This window comes from Meleagris gallopavo, unplaced genomic scaffold, assembly GCF_905368555.1.
Source record: "Meleagris gallopavo unplaced genomic scaffold, MGAL_WU_HG_1.1 scaffold_6, whole genome shotgun sequence".
Classification (NCBI taxonomy): Eukaryota; Metazoa; Chordata; class Aves; order Galliformes; family Phasianidae; genus Meleagris; species Meleagris gallopavo.
The window spans coordinates 132,802-150,512 of NW_028147020.1; the positions used below are offsets into that span (position 1 = coordinate 132,802).

Below are 17,711 nucleotides of genomic sequence, written 5' to 3' on the forward strand. Positions count from 1 at the left end.
TTTCTATAGGGTCTGGTAGATCCCCAGAGGATTGTGGGATTTCTTATGGGATTTTAGGGGTTTCCTATAGGTTAACAGTGTCCATATAGCAATGGGGGATCCCTGACAGGTTTTGGGGAACCCTAAAAAAGGTTCATAGGGTCCTTATAGGGTCGTGGGAGCTGTGTGGGGTTGGGAGGGTGATGCTTATGAAGGTGAGGGATCTCTGTAGGATTACGGGGGTCCCTATCAGATTTGGGGGTTCCCATGTGGCATTCTTAGTCCCTATAGGGTTTGGGGAACTTTATGGGGTCAGGGGTTCACACAGAATCGAGGGAGTCCCTATAGGGTTTGGGGATCCCCTGAGGATTGAGGGATCTCTGTAGTGTTTGGGGATCTTTATAGGGTTATTGGGGGGGTCTTTATAGGGTTTCGATATCCTTATGGAGTTGGGGGGGGTTACAGAGAGTTGAGGGAGACCCTATGGGGTTTGGGGGGGTCCTTATAGGGTTTGGGGGGGTCCTTACAGGATTTGGGGATCCTTATGGGGTTTTGGGGGTTCACACAATTGATGTAGTCCTTTTGGAGTATGGAGGATCCCTATAGGATTTGGGGGGTCCTTATGGCACTGGGGGGTCCTTTATAGGGTTTTGATATCCCTATGGAATTGGGGGGGATACAGAGAGTTGAGGGAGATCCTATGGGGTGTGGGGATCCTTATAGGGTTTGGAGGGGTCCTTATAGGATTTGGGGATCTTTATAGGGTTTGGGGGGGTCCTTACAGGATTTGGGGATCCTTATGGGATTTGGGGGGTTCCAACAAAATCAATGTAGTCCTTATGGGGTATGGGGGATCCCTATAGGATTTGGGGAATCTTTATGGCACTGGGGGGGTCTTTATAGGGTTTTGATATCCGTACGGAGTTGAGGGGGTTACAGAGAGTTGAGGGAGACCCTATAGGATCTGAGGGGTCCCTATAGGATTTAAGGGATCCCTATAGGGTGTGGCGGTCCCTGTAGGATTGAGGGATCCCTATAGGATTTAAGGGGTCCTTATAGAGTGTGGGGGTTCTGTAGAATTGAGGGATTCCTGTAGGATTTAAGGGATCCCTATAGCGTTGTCCCTATAGGGTTTGGGGTCCCTATAGGGTGTGGGAATCCCTATAGGGTTTAAGGGATTCCTGTAGGGTTTGTGGATTCTTATAGGATTTAAGAGATCCCCGTGGGGTTTGGAAGTGCCTATAGGGCCTGGAAATCCTTATAGGATTTAATGCAGATTCTTATAGGATTTAAGAGATTCCTATGGGGTTTGGAGATGCCTATAGGGCTTGGGGGTCCCTATAGGATTTGAAAGATCCTAGTAGGGTGTGGGGATCCCTGCAGGATTTAGGGGATTCCTATGGGATTTAAAGGATCCCAGTGGGGTTTGGAGATCCCTATGGGATTTAAGGGATCCCTATAGGGTTTGGGATCGCTATGGAGTTAGGGAGTCCCTATAGGGTTTAAGGGATTCCTGTAGGGTTTGTGGATTCTTACGGGATTTAAGAGATTCCTATGGGGTTTGCAGATCCCTAGAGGGTGGTGGTAACCCTGTAGGATTTTGGGGATCCCTATAGGATTTAAAGGATCCCGGTGGGATTTGGGGATCACTATAGGATTTAAGGAATCCCTATAGGGTATGGGGATCCCTATAGGATTTAAGGGATCTCTGTGGGGTTTAGGGGGGTCCCTGTAGGATTTGGGGGATTCCTATGGAGTTGAAGGGGTTCAGAGAGGTTTGGGGTGGATCTCTATAGGATTGGGTTTGGAGGAGGGTTCCCTGTAGGATTTGGGGATCCTTATGGGGTCAAGTGGGTCCCTGTAGGTTTTGGTGATCCCTGTGGGGTTCTTATAGGATCTTTTAGATTGCGGGCATCCGCATAGGATTGGGGGAACCCTATAGGAATTTGGGGGTTGCTGTAGGATTATAGGAGATCTCTATAGGGTTGGGGGGGGAGGGAGGGGGGCTTTGGGGTCCCCTCCCCATTTTAAGGTCAAATCTTTCCAATTTGGGGCCTTCACCCTTTGGCTCTGTCTCCGCACAGGTCGCAGGTCTGCAGCCACTCCAAAATCTCATCGTCGCTGCTGCCGTCGTCGTCCCAAAACCGGGGACCCCCCTCCCCCAAAAAGAAAAAAGCGGGGACCCCCACCCTCCCCCCCCCCCTTTAGGGGGTGGGGAGCCCCCACCCCAAAATGGCCGATCCGATCATGGACCTTTTCGACGACCCCAATCTTTTCGGGTTGGACCCCCTGACCGACGAACCACAGGATCCTATAGAAGAAGCCTTGGGTTTAGCAGGGGGGCTGGACCCCCCCCCACCCGAAGCTCCTCCCCCTCCCCAAGCCCCCCCCAGCGACCCTCCAGCTCCTCCCCAACCTCCCCCCCAGGAACAGGAGGTGCTGAGTCAAGGGAATCCCTTCATGGGGGTCTCCGCCCCACCCCAAGCCGGGGGGGCCCCGAAAATCGTCATCCTCAAAGCCCCCCCCTCAACGGGAGGACCCCCTTTAACCCCCATCGCCTCCCAACCCCAAAATCCTCCCAACCCCCCCGGGGGGGCCAACGGGGGTAAAGTGACATTCGCTAAAGTTTTAACGGCCCCCCCGTTACGTCCCGGAGTTTCCATTGTCCCCACGGCTCCGGGATCTGGGGGGGGGCACCCGGTGGGACCCCCAACCCGGGGACGGTGCAGAGGTTGGTGACGCCTGGGAGGCCCGTGAAGCAATTAGTGCTGCAGCCCGTTAAGGCGGGGGGGGCCGGGACCCCCCTCAAACCGGCCGTCACGCTCACCTCGGCCCCAGCACAGGTGAGAATGGGGGGGGTTTGGGATGGGGGGGGGGAAATGGGGCGGTGGGGGGGGGAAATGGGGTCTTGGGGGGATTTGGGTTTGAGGTGGGGGTGTTAGGGGGAGAAACGGGGTCGTGGGGGGGGAAATGAGGTCTTGGGAGGGGCGGTGGGGGGGGAAAACGGGGTCTTGGGGGGGTTTGGGTTTGAGGTGGGGGGGTGGAGGGGTGGAAATGGGGTCTTGGGGGTGGGGTTTGGGTTTGAGGTGGCGGGGTGGGGGGGGGAAAACGGGGTCTTGGGGGGGGCGGGTGGGGGGGAAAACGGGGTCGGAGGGGCGGTGGGGGGGGAAATGGGGTCTGGGGGGGTTTGGGTTTGAGGTGGGGGGGGAAATGGGGTATGGGGGGGGGTTTGGGTTTGAGGTGGTGGGGTGGGGGGAGAAATGGGGTCTTGGGGGGGCAGTGGGGGGGAAATGGGGTCTTGGGGGGGTTTGGGTTTGAGGTGGGGGGGTGGGGAGGAGAAATGGGGTCTTAGAGGGTGGTGGGGGAGGAAATGGGGTCTTGAGGGGGGTTTGGGTTTGAGGTGGGGGGGTTCGGGGGGGAAATGGGGTCTTGGTGGGCGGTGGGGGGGAAATGGGGTCTTGGGGGGGTTTGAGTTTGAGGTGGGGGGGTTGAGGGGGGGGAAATGGGGTCTTGGGTGGGCGGTGGGGGGGGAAATGGGGTCTGGGGGGGGCGGGGGGGGGGGAAATGGGGTCTTGGGGGGAGTTTGGGTTTGAGGTGAGGGGGTTGAGTGGGGGGAAATGGGATCTTGGGTGGGCGGTGGGGGGAAATGGGGTCTTGAGGGGGGCGGTGGGGGGGGAAAGGGGGTCTTGGGTGGGCGGTGGGGGGGGAAATGTGGTATTGGGGGGGGCGGGTGGGGGGGGAAATGGGGTCTTGGGGGGGGGTTTGGGTTTGAGGTGGGGGAGTTGAGGGGGGGGAACTGGGGTCTTGGGTGGGCGGTGGGGGGGGAAATGGGGTCTTGGGGGGATTTGGGTTTGAGGTGGGGGGTGGAGGGGGGGAAATGGGGTCTTGGGTGGGTGGTGGTGGGGGGAAATGGGGTCTTGGGGGGGCGGTGGGGGGGAAATGGGGTCTTGGGGGGTTTGGGTTCGAGATGGGGGGGAATAGGGGTATTGGGGGGGTAAGGGGGGATATAGGGTATTGGGGGGGGGAATGGGGTCTTGGGGGGTTTGGGTTTGAGTTGGGGGGGGGGGGGGAAATGGGGTCTTGGGGGGGTTTAGGTTTGAGGTGGGGGGGTGAGGGGGAAATGGGTGAAATGGGGTTTTGGGGGGGTGTTGGGGGAATGGGGGTGGGAGGGATTGGGTTTGGGGTGGGGGGTGGAGGGAGAATGGGGTCTTGGGGGGTTTGGGTTAGAGGTGGGGCTGAGGGAGGGGGTGGTAGGGTCTGTGGGGTTGGGGTCTTTGGGTGGTAAGGGTTTGGGTTTGGGGTGGTGGAGATTGGGTTGGGGTCTTTGAGATTTTGGGGGTCTTTGGGATTGGGGTCTTTGGTGTGGTGGGATTGGGTTGGGGTGTTTGGGTTGGGGTCTTTGGGGTTTTGAGGTCATGGGTTTGGGGTGGTGGGGATTGGGTTGGGGTCTTTGGGTTTTTGGGGGTCTTTGGGTTTTTGGGGGTCTTTGGGTTTTTGGGGGTCTTGGTTGGGATGGGGGTGGATGGGGTTTTGGGGTTTTTGGGGATTGGATTGTGGGGTTTTTTGGGGTTGTGGGATTGTGGTTGGGGTCTTGGGGGGGGTCTTTGGGATTGGGGTGTTGGGTTTTGGGTTGGGGTCTTTGGGGTTTTGAGGTCATTGGGATTGGGTCTTTGGGTTTGGTGGGGTCATTGGGTTGGGGTTTTGGTGGGTGGTGGGGGTTTGGGTTTGGGACCTTTGGGATTTTGGGGGTCTTGGGTTTGGGGTCTTTGGGGTGGTGGGGAATGGGTTGAGGCCTTTGGGTTTTGGGGGTTTTTGGGGTTGGGGATTGGGTTTGGTCTTTGGGATTTGGGGGTCTTTGGGATTTTAGGGTGTTTGGGTGGTGGGATTGGGTTGGGATCTTTGGGGTTTTGGGGGTTTTGGGGTGGTGGGATTGGGTTGGGGTCTTTGGGGTTATGGGGGTCTTTGGGGTTATGGGGGTCTTTGGGGTTTTGGGGATTTTTGGGGTGGATGGGGAATGGGTTGAGGCCTTTGGGGTTTAGGGGGTCTTTGGGATTGGGGTGTTGGGTTTGGGTTGGGGTCTTTGGGGTTTTGAGGTCATTGGGATTGGGGTCTTTGGGTTTTGGGGGTCATTGGGGTGGTGGGGGTTGGGTTGGGACCTTTGGGATTTTGGGGGTCATTGGGTTTGGGTCTTTGGGGTGGTGGGAATGGGTTGAGGCCTTTGGGGTTTTGGGGGTTTTTGGGGTGGTGGGGATTGGGTTGGATCTTTGGGGTTTTGGGGTCTTTGGGATTTTAGGGGTGTTTGGGGTGGTGGGGATTGGGTTGGGTCTTTGGGATTTTGGGGGTCTTTGGGGTTTTGGGGATTGGGTTGGGGCCTTTGGGGTTATGGGGGTCTTTGGGGTGGTGGGGATTGGGTTGCGGTCTTTGGGTTGAGGTCTTTGGGATTTTGGGGGTCATTGGGTTTGGGGTCTTTGGGGTGGTGGGGAATGGGTTGAGGCCTTTGGGGTTTAGGGGGTATTTGGGGTTGAGGTCTTTGGGATTTTGGGGGTCATTGGGTTTGGGGTCTTCGGGGGGGGTGGTTGGGAATGGGTTGGGGTCTTTGGGGTTTTGGGGATTGGGTTGGGTCTTTGGGTTATGGGGGTCTTTGGGGTTTTGGGGATTTTTGGGGTGGATGGGGATTGGGTTGGGGTCTTCGGGGGAGTCTTTGGGATTGGGGTGTTGGGTTTGGGTTGGGGTCTTTGGGGTTTTGAGGTCATTGGGATTGGGGTCTTTGGGGTGGTGGGGATTGGGTTGGGACCTTTGGGATTTTGGGGGTCATTGGGTTTGGGGTCTTTGGGGTGGTGGGGAATGGGTTGAGGCCTTTGGGGTTTTGGGGGTCTTTAGGTTTGGGGTCTTTGGGGTGGTGGGGAATGGGTTGGGGCCTTTGGGGTTTTGGGGGTTTTTGGGGTGGTGGGGATTGGGTTGGGGTCTTTGGGATTTTGGGGGTCTTTGGGATTTTGGGGGTTTTTGGGGTGGTGGGGATTGGGTTGGGGTCTTTGGGATTTTGGGGGTTTTTGGGATTTTGGGGGTCTTTGGGTTTGGGGTCTTTGGGGTGGTGGGGAATGGGTTGAGGCCTTTGGGGTTTTGGGGGTCTCTGAATTGGGGTCTTTAGCATTTGGGTGATGGAGGAGCAGCGAGGTTGGGGGTCTCGGAAGCCGAGCGCTCAGCCCCACCCTCCCCTCACCGCCCCCTACTCACTTATAGGGCGAATCCAAGCGCATCACCCTGGTCCTCCAGCAGCCCCCCGGCGGGGGTCCAGCCCCCCCAGGCCAACGTCACGTGGTGCTGGGCAGCCTCCCCGGCAAAATCGTCCTGCAAGGCAACCAGCTGGCAGCCTTGGGTCAAACCAAAGGGGCTCCGGGACAACCGGCGAAGGTGGTCACCATCCAACTCCAGGTCCAGCAGCCCCCCGGCGCAACGGGGCAACCGGGAGCCCCCCAAAAAATCCAGCTCCTCCAACAGCCCCCCGGAGCTGGGGGCAGGCGGCACCCGTGGCCGTATCTTCGGTGCCGCAGGTGGTGGGAGGAGCGGGGCAGAGGTTGACGGTGCCGTTGAAGGTGGTGTTGCAACCCCAGGTGGGTTTTTGGGGTCGGGGTGGGGAGGGTTGGGATTTTCTTGGGGTTGGGACATGTGATTTTTGGGTCGGGATGGGGAATGTTGGGATTTTGGGGTCAGGGTGGGTAGGGTTGAGTTTATGGGGTTCAGGATGGGGTAGGGTTGGGTTTTTGGGGGGTTGAGATTCGTAGGTGGGGTTTTTGGGGTCAGGATGGGGAGAGTTGGGGGGTTGGGATTCGTAGGATGGGGTTTTTGGGGTCAGGATGGAGAGGATTGGGATTTTCTTGGGGTTGGGACACATGTGATGTTTGGGTTGGGATGGGTAGAGTTGGGATTTTGGGGTCGGAGTGGGGAGGGTGGGGTTTTTGGGGTCGGGTGGGGAGGCTTGGGTTTTGGGGGGTTGGGATGGGGAGGGTTGGGATTTTGGGGTCGGGATGGGGAGGGTTGGGTTTTTCTTGGGGTTGGGATTTGTAGGGTGGGGTTTTTGGGGGGTCAGGATGAGTGATGTTTAGGTCAGGAGGAGTGGGGTTGGGCTTTTGGGGTCGGGATGGTTGTTTTGGGTCATTTTGGGTTGGGATGGTTAATATTTGGGTTGAGATGAGCAACATTTGGGTCAGTTGGGGTTGGGATGATCAACATTTGGGTCAAGTTGAGCGTTTTTGGGTCATTTTGGGATGGGTTCATCAACATTTGGGTTGAGATGAGCAACATTTGGGGTAGTTTTGGGATGGGATGATGAACTTTTGGGTTGGGATGGTCAACATGTGGGTCATTTTGGGTTGGGATGGTCAACATTTGGGTCATTTTGGGATGGGATGGCCAACATTTGGGTCATTTTGGGATGGGATGGCCAACATTTGGGTCATTTTGGGATGGGATGGCCAACATTTGGGTCATTTTGGGATGGGATGGCCAACATTTGGGTCATTTTGGGATGGGATGGCCAACATTTGGGTCATTTTGGGATGGGATGGCCAACATTTGGATCATTTTGGGATGGGATGGTCAACATTTGGGTCATTTTGGGATGGGATGGTCAACATTTGGGTCATTTTGGGATGGGATGATCAACATTTGGGTCATTTTGGGATGGGATGGTCAACATTTGGGTCATTTTGGGATGGGATGGTCAACATTTGGAGTCATTTTGTGTTGGGATGATCAACATTTGGGTCAAGTTGAGCATTTTGGGGTCGTTTTGGGATGGGTTCATCAACATTTGGGTTGAGATGAGCAACATTTGGGGTAGTTTTGGGATGGGATGGTCAACATTTGGGTCATTTTGGGATGGGATGATCAACATTTGGGTCATTTTGGGATGGGATGGTCAACATTTGGGTCATTTTGGGATGGGATGATCAACATCTGGGTGGAGAAGAGCAACGTTTGGTTAATTTTGGGTAGAGATGATCAACATTTTGCTCAAGTTGAGCATTTTTGAGCCATTTTCTGTTTGGGTGATCAACGTTTGACGCAGAGGCCTCCATTTTGACGCAGAGGCCTCCATTTTGACGCAGAGGCCTCCTTTTTGACGCAAAGGCCTCCATTTTGACGCAGAGGCCTCCATTTTGACGCAGAGGCCTCCATTTTGACGCAGAGGCCTCCATTTTGACCCAAAAGCCTCCTTTTTGACGCAGAGGCCTCCATTTTGACGCAGAGGCCTCCATTTTGACGCAAAGGCCTCCATTTTGGGCTCCACCCCTTGCAGGCCGGCTCCTCTCAGGGCGGCTCTCCGGGTTTATCCGTGGTGAAAGTCCTCAGCAGCAGCGAGGTGGCGGCGTTGAGCGGCCCGGGTTCGCGGGGAGCTTCGGAGGAGAGCCGCAAGCTGGAACATCAGAAGAAACAAGAGAAAGCCAACCGTATCGTGGCCGAAGCCATCGCCCGCGCCCGCGCTCGGGGGGAGCAGAACATCCCCCGCGTCCTCAACGAAGACGAGCTGCCCAGCGTGAGGCCCGACGACGAGGGGGAGCGCAAACGACGGCGCAAAGGCACCGGAGAGCGCGGAGGGGCCAAGGAGGAGCGACCACGCAAGGGAAAGGGGCAAGGGGGGGCTGGCAAGAGCAAGGGGCGCAGCAAACCCAGGTGAGGAGGGTTTTTTTTTTTTTGTTTTTTTTTTTTTGTTTTTTTTTTTTTCCAACCCCAAATTTTTCCCCCAGGTTTAGTAACGGGGGTGGCGACGGCTTCGTTGCGCCCGCCGTCGGTTCGCGTTGAGCGCTGCGTTAGTACTTCGTTATACGCAGCGCTGGTTTCTTTTCCTGATGCTGGGCTTCGTTTTTCTCAAAATGGGGTTTTTTGTTGTTTTTTGTTTTTTTTTGACCCCAGCCATGGGGTTTTGCCCGAATTTTGGCGTTCTTGAGTCTAAAACCAGGCTCAAATCTGCACCCGATTGACCCCCGAATTTGGTTCTTAGCGACCTCCAGTTTCTGGGCTTCCAGTTGACACCAAAGACCCCAGCCCGTGTCCCTCACCCTGACCCCCAAATTTGGGCCCAAGTGACCTCAAACTGTGGGTCTCGTTGACCCCAACCCATTTCCCTCCAACTGACCCCCAAATTTGGACCTTCCTGACCCTAAATTTTGGCCTTCGTGACCCCAAACTTCGGGTCTCATTGACCCCAACCCACATCCCTCCAACTGACCCCCAAATTTGGACCTTCCTGACCCCAAAGTTTGGCCTTCGTGACCCCAAACTTTGGGCCTCATTGACCTCAACCCATTTCCCTCCAATTGACCCCCAAATTTGGGCCCCGTTGACCCCCAGTTTTGGCCCCATTCACCCCAAACCTTGGGCTTCATTGACCCCAACCCACATCCCTCCAACAGACCCCCAAATTTGGACCTTCCTGACCCCAAATTTTGGCCTTAGTGACCCCAAACTTCAGGTCTCATTGACCCCAACCCATGTCCCTCCAACTGACCCCCAAATTTTGGCCTTATTGATCCCAAATTTTGGCCCCATTGACCCAAATTTTCAGCTTCCTTGACCTCAACCGGTGTCCCTCCTGCTGACCCCCAAATTTGGGCCCCGTTGACCCCAAATTTTGGCCCCATTGACCCCAAACCTTGGGCTTCATTGATTCCAACCCACATCCCTCCAACTGACCCCCAAATTTTGGCCTTATTGACCCCAAATTTTGGCCTTGTCGACCCCAAACCTTCTACTTCATGGCCTGCAACCCTTCTTCCTCCCGTTGACCCCAAATTTTGGCCTTGTCGACCCCCAAACTTCGCCTCTGACCCCATTTCTGCCCCCCATAACCCCACATCTGTGCCCCCCACCCTCAGCACCATCACCCCGGTGGTGGGGAAGAAGCGGAAGCGCAACGCCTCCTCCGACAACTCCGACGCCGAGGTGATGCCGGCGCAGTCGCCGCGGGATGACGAAGAGACCAGCGTGCAGGTAGGGCATTTTGGCCCCAAATTCTGGCCCCATTGACCCCAAATTTTGGTCTCGTTGACCCCAAAGTTTGGCCTTGTTGATGCCAACCTTTGGCCCGTATTGACCTCAACTGTTGGACCCCAAATTTTGTCTCTGACCCCCAACCTTTGGGCCTCGTTGACCCCCAACTTTAGGCTACAATGACCCCAATTTTGGCCTGTTGCCCCAATTTTGGTCTCGATGACCCCAAATTTTGACCTCGTTGACCCCAAATTTTGGCCTTGTTGATGCCAACCTTTGGGCCTTACTGACCTCAACTGTTGGACCCCAAATTTTGTCTCTGTTGACCCCCAACCTTTGGGCCTCGCTGACCCCCAACTTTAGGCCAGAATGACCCCAAATTTTGGCCCTGTTGACCCCAATTTTGGTCTCGTTGACCCCAGATTTTGACCTCGTTGGTCCCAAATTTTGGCCTTTTCAATGTCAACCTTTGGCCCTTATTGACCTCAACTGTTGGACCCCAACTTTTGGCTCTGTTAACCCCCAACCTTTGGTCCTCGTTGACCCCCAACTTTAGGCCAGAATGACCCCAAATTTTGGTCTCATTGACCCCAGATTTTGACCTCGTTGGCCCCAAATATTGGCCTGTTGATGCCAACCTTTGGACCTTACTGACCTCAACTGTTGGACCCCAACTTTTGTCTCTGTTGACCCCCAACCTTTGGGCCTCGCTGACCCCCAACTTTAGGCCAGAATGACCCCAAATTTTGGCCCCGTTGACCCCAATTTTTGGTCTCATTGACCCCAAATTTTGGCCTCGTTGACCCCAAATATTGGCCTTATGGATGCCAACCTTTGGGCCTTACTGACCTCAACTGTTGGGTCCCAAATTTTGTCTCTGTTGACCCCCAACCTTTGGTCCTCGCTGACCCCCAACTTTAGGCCAGAATGACCCCAATTTGGCCCCGTTGACCCCAAATTTTGGTCTCGTTGACCCCAAATATTGGCCTTGTTGATGCCAACCTTTGGGCCTTACTGACCTCAACTGTTGGGCCCCAAATTTTGTCTCTGTTGACCCCCAACCTTTGGGCCTCGCTGACCCCCAACTTTAGGCCAGAATGACCCCAAATTTTGGCCTCGTTGGCCCCAGATTTTGACCTCGTTGACCCCAAATTTTGGCCTTATGGATGCCAACCTTTGGCCCTTATTGACCTCAACTGTTGGACCCCAAATTCTGGCTCTGTTGACCCCCAACCTTTGGGCCTCGCTGACCCCCAACCTTAGGCCAGAATGACCCCAAATTTTGATCTCGATGACCCCAAATTTTGATCTCGATGACCCCAAGTTTTGACCTAGTTGACCCCAAATTTTGGCCTTGTTGATGCCAACCATTGGACCTTACTGACCTCAACTGTTGGACCCCAAATTTTGTCTCTGTTGACCTCCAACCTTTGGGCCTCGTTGACCCCCAACTTTAGGCCAGAATGACCCCAAATTCTGGCCTCGTTGACCCCAAATTTTGGTCTCGTTGACCCCAGATTTTGACCTCGTTGGCCCCAAATATTGGCCTTATGGATGCCAACCTTTGGGCCTCGCTGACCCCCAAATTTTGGCCTCGTTGACCCCAAATTTTGGCCTCGTTGACCCCAAATTTTGGTCTCGTTGACCCTAAATTTTGGCCTTCTCAATGCCAGCCTTTGGCCCTTATTGACCTCAACTGTTGGACCCCAAATGTTGGCCTCGTTGACCCCCAAATTTTGGCCTCGTTGACCCCCAAATTTTGGCCTCGTTGACCCCAAATTTTGGCCTCGTTGACCCCAAATTTTGGTCTCGTTGACCCCAAATATTGGCCTTATGGATGCCAACCTTTGGCCCTTATTGACCTCAACTGTTGGACCCCAACTTTTGTCTCTGTTGACCCCCAACCTTTGGGCCTCGTTGACCCCCAACTTTAGGCCAGAATGACCCCAGATTTTGGTCTCGTTGACCCCAGATTTTGGTCTCGTTGACCCCAAATTTTGGTCTCGTTGACCCTAGGTTTTGACCTCGTTGACCCCAAATATTGGCCTTATGGATGCCAACCTTTGGGCCTTACTGACCTCAACTGTTGGACCCCAAATGTTGGCTCTGTTGACCCCCAACCTTTGGGCCTCGCTGACCCCCAACTTTAGGCCAGAATGACCCCAAATTCTGGCCCCGTTGACCCCAAATTTTGGTCTCGTTGACCCCAGATTTTGACCTCGTTGGCCCCAAATATTGGCCTTCTCGATGCCAACCTTTGGCCCGTATTGACCTCAACTGTTGGACCCCAATTTTTGTCTCTGACCCCCAACCTTTGGGCCTCGTTGACCCCCAACTTTAGGCTACAATGACCCCAAATTTTGGCCCTGTTGCCCCCAATTTTTGGTCTCGATGACCCCAAATTTTGACCTCGTTGGCCCCAAATATTGGCCTTATGGATGCCAACCTTTGGGCCTTACTGACCTCAACTGTTGGACCCCAAATTTTGTCTCTGTTGACCCCCAACCTTTGGTCCTCGTTGACCCCCAAGTTTTGGCCTCATTGACCCCAAATTTTGGCTTCCTTGACCCCAGATTCTGACCTCATTGACCCCAAATTTTGGCCTTATGGATGCCAACCTTTGGCCCTTATTGACCTCAACTGTTGGACCCCAAATTTTGGCTCTGTTGACCCCCAACCTTTGGGCCTCGCTGACCCCCAACTTTAGGCCAGAATGACCCCAAATTCTGGCCTCGTTGACCCCAAATTTTGGTCTCGTTGACCCCAGATTTTGACCTCGTTGACCCCAAATATTGGCCTTATGGATGCCAACCTTTGGGCCTCGCTGACCCCCAACTTTAGGCCAGAATGACCCCAAATTTTGGCCTCGTTGACCCCAAATTTTGGTCTCGTTGACCCTAAATTTTGGCCTTCTCAATGCCAGCCTTTGGCTCTTATTGACCTCAACTGTTGGACCCCAAATGTTGGCTCTGTTGACCCCCAACTTTAGGCCAGAATGACCCCAAAATTTGACCCGTTGACCCCAGATTCTGACCTCGTTGACCCCAAATATTGGCCTTATGGATGCCAACCTTTGGGCCTTACTGACCTCAACCATTGGACCCCAAAATTTGGGCCTCATTGACCCCAAACTTCAGACCAGAATGACCCCAAATTTTGGCCTTGTTGATGCCAACTTTTGGCCCTTATTGACCTCAACTGTTGGACACCAAATTTTGGCTTCATTGACCCCAAATTTTGGCCTTGTTGACCCCCAACTTTAGGCCTCATTGACCCCAAATTTTAGCCTTGTTCACCCCAATCTTTGCCTCTCCCATCCCCCCCAACTTCTCCCCAACTTCTCCCCAACTTCTCCCCGCGTCCTCCCCAACTTTTGCCCTCATCCTCCCCTCGTCCTCCCCTCGTCCTCCCCAACTCCTCCCCAACTCCTCCCCAACTTTTGCCCTCGTCCTCCCCAACTTTTGCCCTTGTCCTCCCCAACTTTTGCCCTCGTCCTCCCCTCGTCCTCCCCTCGTCCTCCCCTCGTCCTCCCCTCGTCCTCCCCTCGTCCTCCCCTCGTCCTCCCCTCGTCCTCCCCTCGTCCTCCCCAACTCCTCCCCAACTCCTCCCTTACTTCTCCCCTCGTCCTCCCCAACTCCTCCCCAACTTTTGCCCCTCGTCCTCCCCTCGTCCTCCCCTCGTCCTCCCCAACTTCTCCCCCCATCCTCCCCAACTTCTCCCCAACTTCTGCCCTCGTTCTCCCCAACTCCTCCCCAACTCCTCCCCTCGTCCTCCCCAACTCCTCCCCTCGTCCTCCCCAACTTTTGCCCTCATCCTCCCCAACTTCTCCCCAACTCCTCCCCTTGTCCTCCCCTACTCCTCCCCAACTTTTGCCCTCGTCCTCCCCAACTTCTCCCCTCGTCCTCCCCCCATCCTCCCCAACTTCTCCCCAACTCCTCCCCTCGTCCTCCCCATCTTCTCCCCAACTTTTGCCCTCGTCCTCCCCAACTCCTTCCCTCGTCCTCCCCAACTCCTTCCCTCGTCCTCCCCAACTCCTTCCCTCGTCCTCCCCAACTCCTTCCCTCGTCCTCCCCAACTCCTTCCCTCGTCCTCCCCAACTCCTTCCCTCGCCTCCCCAACTCCTCCCCGTCTCCCCAACTCCTTCCCTCGTCCTCCCCAACTCCTTCCCTCGTCCTCCCCAACTCCTTCCACTCGTCCTCCCCAACTCCTTCCCTCGTCCTCCCCAACTCCTTCCCTCGTCCTCCCCAACTCCTTCCCTCGTCCTCCCCAACTCCTTCCCTCGTCCTCCCCAACTCCTTCCCTCGTCCTCCCCAACTCCTCTCCTCGTCCTCCCCAACTCCTTCCCTCGTCCTCCCCAACTCCTTCCCTCGTCCTCCCCAACTCCTTCCCTCGTCCTCCCCAACTCCTTCCCTCGTCCTCCCCAACTCCTTCCCTCGTCCTCCCCAACTTTTGCCCTCGTCCTCCCCAACTTCTCCCCTCGTCCTCCCCAACTCCTCCCCTCGTCCTCTCCAACTCTTCCCCAACTTTTGCCCTCGCCCTCCCCTCGCCCTCCCCTCCCCCTCCCCTCGTCCTCCCCTCGTCCTCCCCTCGTCCTCCCCTCGTCCTCCCCTCGTCCTCCCCCTCGTCCTCCCCTCGTCCTCCCCAACTCCTCCCCAACTCCTCCCCAACTCCTCCCCAACTCCTCCCCAACTCCTCCCCAACTCCTCCCCAACTCCTCCCCAACTCCTCCCCAACTCCTCCCCAACTCCTCCCCAACTCCTCCCTTACTTCTCCCCTCGTCCTCCCCAACTCCTCCCCAACTCCTCCCCAACTTCTCCCCTCGTCCTCCCCAACTTTTGTCCCTCATCCTCCCCAACTCCTCCCCAACTTTTGCCCCTCGTCCTCCCCAACTTTTGCCCCTCGTCCTCCCCAACTTTTGCCCCTCGTCCTCCCCAACTTTTGCCCCTCGTCCTCCCCAACTTTTGCCCCTCGTCCTCCCCAACTTTTGCCCCTCGTCCTCCCCAACTTTTGCCCTCGTCCTCCCCAACTTTTGCCCTCGTCCTCCCCAACTTTTGCCCTCGTCCTCCCCTCGTCCTCCCCTCGTCCTCCCCATCTTCTCCCCAACTTTTGCCCTCGTCCTCCCCTCGTCCTCCCCTCGTCCTCCCCTCGTCCTCCCCTCGTCCTCCCCAACTCCTCCCCAACTTTTGCCCCTCGTCCTCCCCAACTTTTGCCCCTCGTCCTCCCCAACTTTTGCCCTCGTCCTCCCCTCATCCTCCCCTCGTCCTCCCCAACTCCTCCCCAACTTTTGCCCCTCGTCCTCCCCAACTTTTGCCCCTCGTCCTCCCCAACTTTTGCCCTCGTCCTCCCCAACTCCTCCCCAACTCCTCCCCCCATCCTCCCCAACTCCTCCCCAACTCCTCCCCTCGCCGCCTCCATTTCTCCCCCGACACCACAAAAACCCCCAAACCCCAAACCCTTTCCCTTCCTTCTCTCCCCCAGAAGCGACGCTCGAACCGCCAAGTCAAACGCAAGAAATACACCGAGGATTTAGACATCAAAATCACCGACGATGAGGAAGATGAAGAGCTGGACGTTACGGGACCCGTGCGTTCCGAGCAGCCCCCTGCCCCACAACCCCCAGCCCCAGAGCCGGAGCCAGAGGGCGAAACGTTGCCCTCCATGCAATTTTTTGTGGTAGGGGTCTTCCTTGCCCTCCTTCACCTCCGTCCCCCCTCCTGCTTGGTTGTTTTTGCTCCGTTTTATCTCCGTTTTATTCCAGGAGAATCCCAGCGAAGAGGACGCGGCCATCGTGGACAAAGTCCTGTCCATGAGGGTGGTCAAAAAGGAGGTGAGGGACCCTCGGGATGACCCCAGAAATTGGGGAAGGGGCTTTTGGACGCCGTTAACGTCCCTGTTTTTATCTCTTGCCAGCTCCCGTCGGGGCAGTTCACGGAATCGGAGGAGTTCTTCGTCAAATATAAGAATTAGTGAGTGCTTGTTGCACCCCAGGAGGTTCTCTGGCCCTCTTTGAGTTTATCGCATACCATTTGGGGCGGTCTTCAGGTCCCTTTAGGACCCCCCAGATCCCTTTTTGGGTCCCCCACGTCCCTTTTTGGGTCCCCCACGTCCCTTTTTTGGGGTCCCCTCGTTCACCCTTTGGGCTCGGCCTTGGTTTCTCAGTGTCCCTTTTCTGGGGTTTCTTCTCACACTCTTTTGGGGTCCCCCACATCCCTTTTTGGGGTCCCCCACAGTCCCTTTGGGCTCTTGGTTTCTCAGTGTCCCTTTTCTGGGGTTTTTCTCCTTCCCCTCCTTTTGGGGTCCTTCTCGTTCCCTTTAGGACCCCCAGAACCCTTTTGGGGTCCCCCACGTCCCTTTTTGGGGTCCCCCACGTCCCTTTGGGCTCTTGGTTTCTCAGTGTCCCTTTTCTGGGGTTTTCTCTCCTCCTTTTGGGGTCTTCACGTCCCTTTAGGATCCCCCACATCCATTTAGGGTCCCCCATGTTCCCTTCAGGGTCCCCCACATTCTATTTAGGGTCCCCCACGTCCCTTTTTGGGGTCCCCAACGTCCCTTTGGGCTCTTGGTTTCTCAGTGTCCCTTTTCTGGGGTTTCTCCTCACACTTTTGGGGTGTTCACGTCTCTTTAGGGCCCCCAACATCCCTTTAAGACCCCCCAATCCCTTTAGGGCCCCCCAATCCCTTTAGGATCCCTTCAGGACCCCCCCAATCCCTTCAGGACCCCCCCAATCCCTTTAGGACCCCTTTAGGACCCCCCAAATCCCTTTGGGGTCCTCTGTTTGGGGTCCCCCACGTCCATTTGGGACCCCCCAATCCCTTCAGGACCCCCCCAATCCCTTTAGGATCCCTTCAGGTCCCCCCAATCCCTTTAGGATCCCTTCAGGACCCCCCAGATTCCTTCAGGACCCCTTTAGGGTCACCCCAATCCCTTTAGGATCCATTTAGGACTCCCCCAATCCCTTTAGGACCCCCCAATCCTTTTAGGATCCCCCCAATCCCTTTAGGACCCCTTTAGGCCCCCCCCCAATCCCTTTAGGACCCCTTTAGGACCCCTTTAGGACCCCTCTAGGACCCCCCCAATCCCTTTAAGACCCCTTCAGGACCCCCCAATCCCTTTAGGACCCCTGCAATCCCTTTAGGACCCCTTTAGGACCCCCACAATCCCTTTAAGACCCCTTTAGGACCCCCCCAATCCCTTTAGGACCCCTTTAGGACCCCTTCAGGACCTCCCCAATCCCTTTAGGATCCCTTTAGGATCCCTTTAGGACCCCCCCAATCCCTTTAGGACCTCCACAATCCCTTTAAGACCCCTTTAGGACCCCCCCAATCCCTTCAGGACCCCCCAATCCCTTTAGGACCCCTTTAGGATCCCTTTAGGACCCCCCCAATCCCTTTAAGACCCCTTTAGGACCCCTTCAGGACCCCCCCAATCCCTTTAGGACCCCCCCAATCCCTTTAGGACCCCCCCAATCCCTTTAGGACCCCCCCAATCCCTTTAGGACCCCTTTAGGACCCCCCCAATCCCTTTAGGACCCCTTTAGGACCCCCCCAATCCCTTTAAGACCCCTTTAGGACCCCTTTAGGACCCCTTCAGGACCTCCCCAATCCCTTTAGGATCCCTTTAGGATCCCTTTAGGACCCCCACAATCCCTTTAAGACCCCTTTAGGACCCCCCAAATCCCTTCAGGACCCCCCAATCCCTTTAGGACCCCTTTAGGACCCCTTCAGGACCTCCCCAATCCCTTTAGG

General features: G+C 55.9%; 1 protein-coding gene across 1 annotated transcript in view; it reads left to right on the forward strand.

The window, feature by feature from the left end:
• The first annotated feature begins 2,063 nt into the window (after window positions 1-2,063).
• LOC104917040 (ATP-dependent chromatin remodeler CHD8-like) overlaps window positions 2,064-17,711 on the forward strand; it is a 91,977-nt gene continuing 76,329 nt past the window's right edge. The window contains 9 exon segments of the mRNA XM_085215144.1: window positions 2,064-2,647; window positions 2,650-2,822; window positions 6,220-6,487; window positions 6,490-6,590; window positions 8,279-8,652; window positions 9,855-9,969; window positions 15,448-15,642; window positions 15,728-15,796; window positions 15,880-15,935. Coding sequence (XP_085071270.1) covers window positions 2,212-2,647; window positions 2,650-2,822; window positions 6,220-6,487; window positions 6,490-6,590; window positions 8,279-8,652; window positions 9,855-9,969; window positions 15,448-15,642; window positions 15,728-15,796; window positions 15,880-15,935 — 1,787 coding nt within the window. The 5' untranslated portion in view covers window positions 2,064-2,211.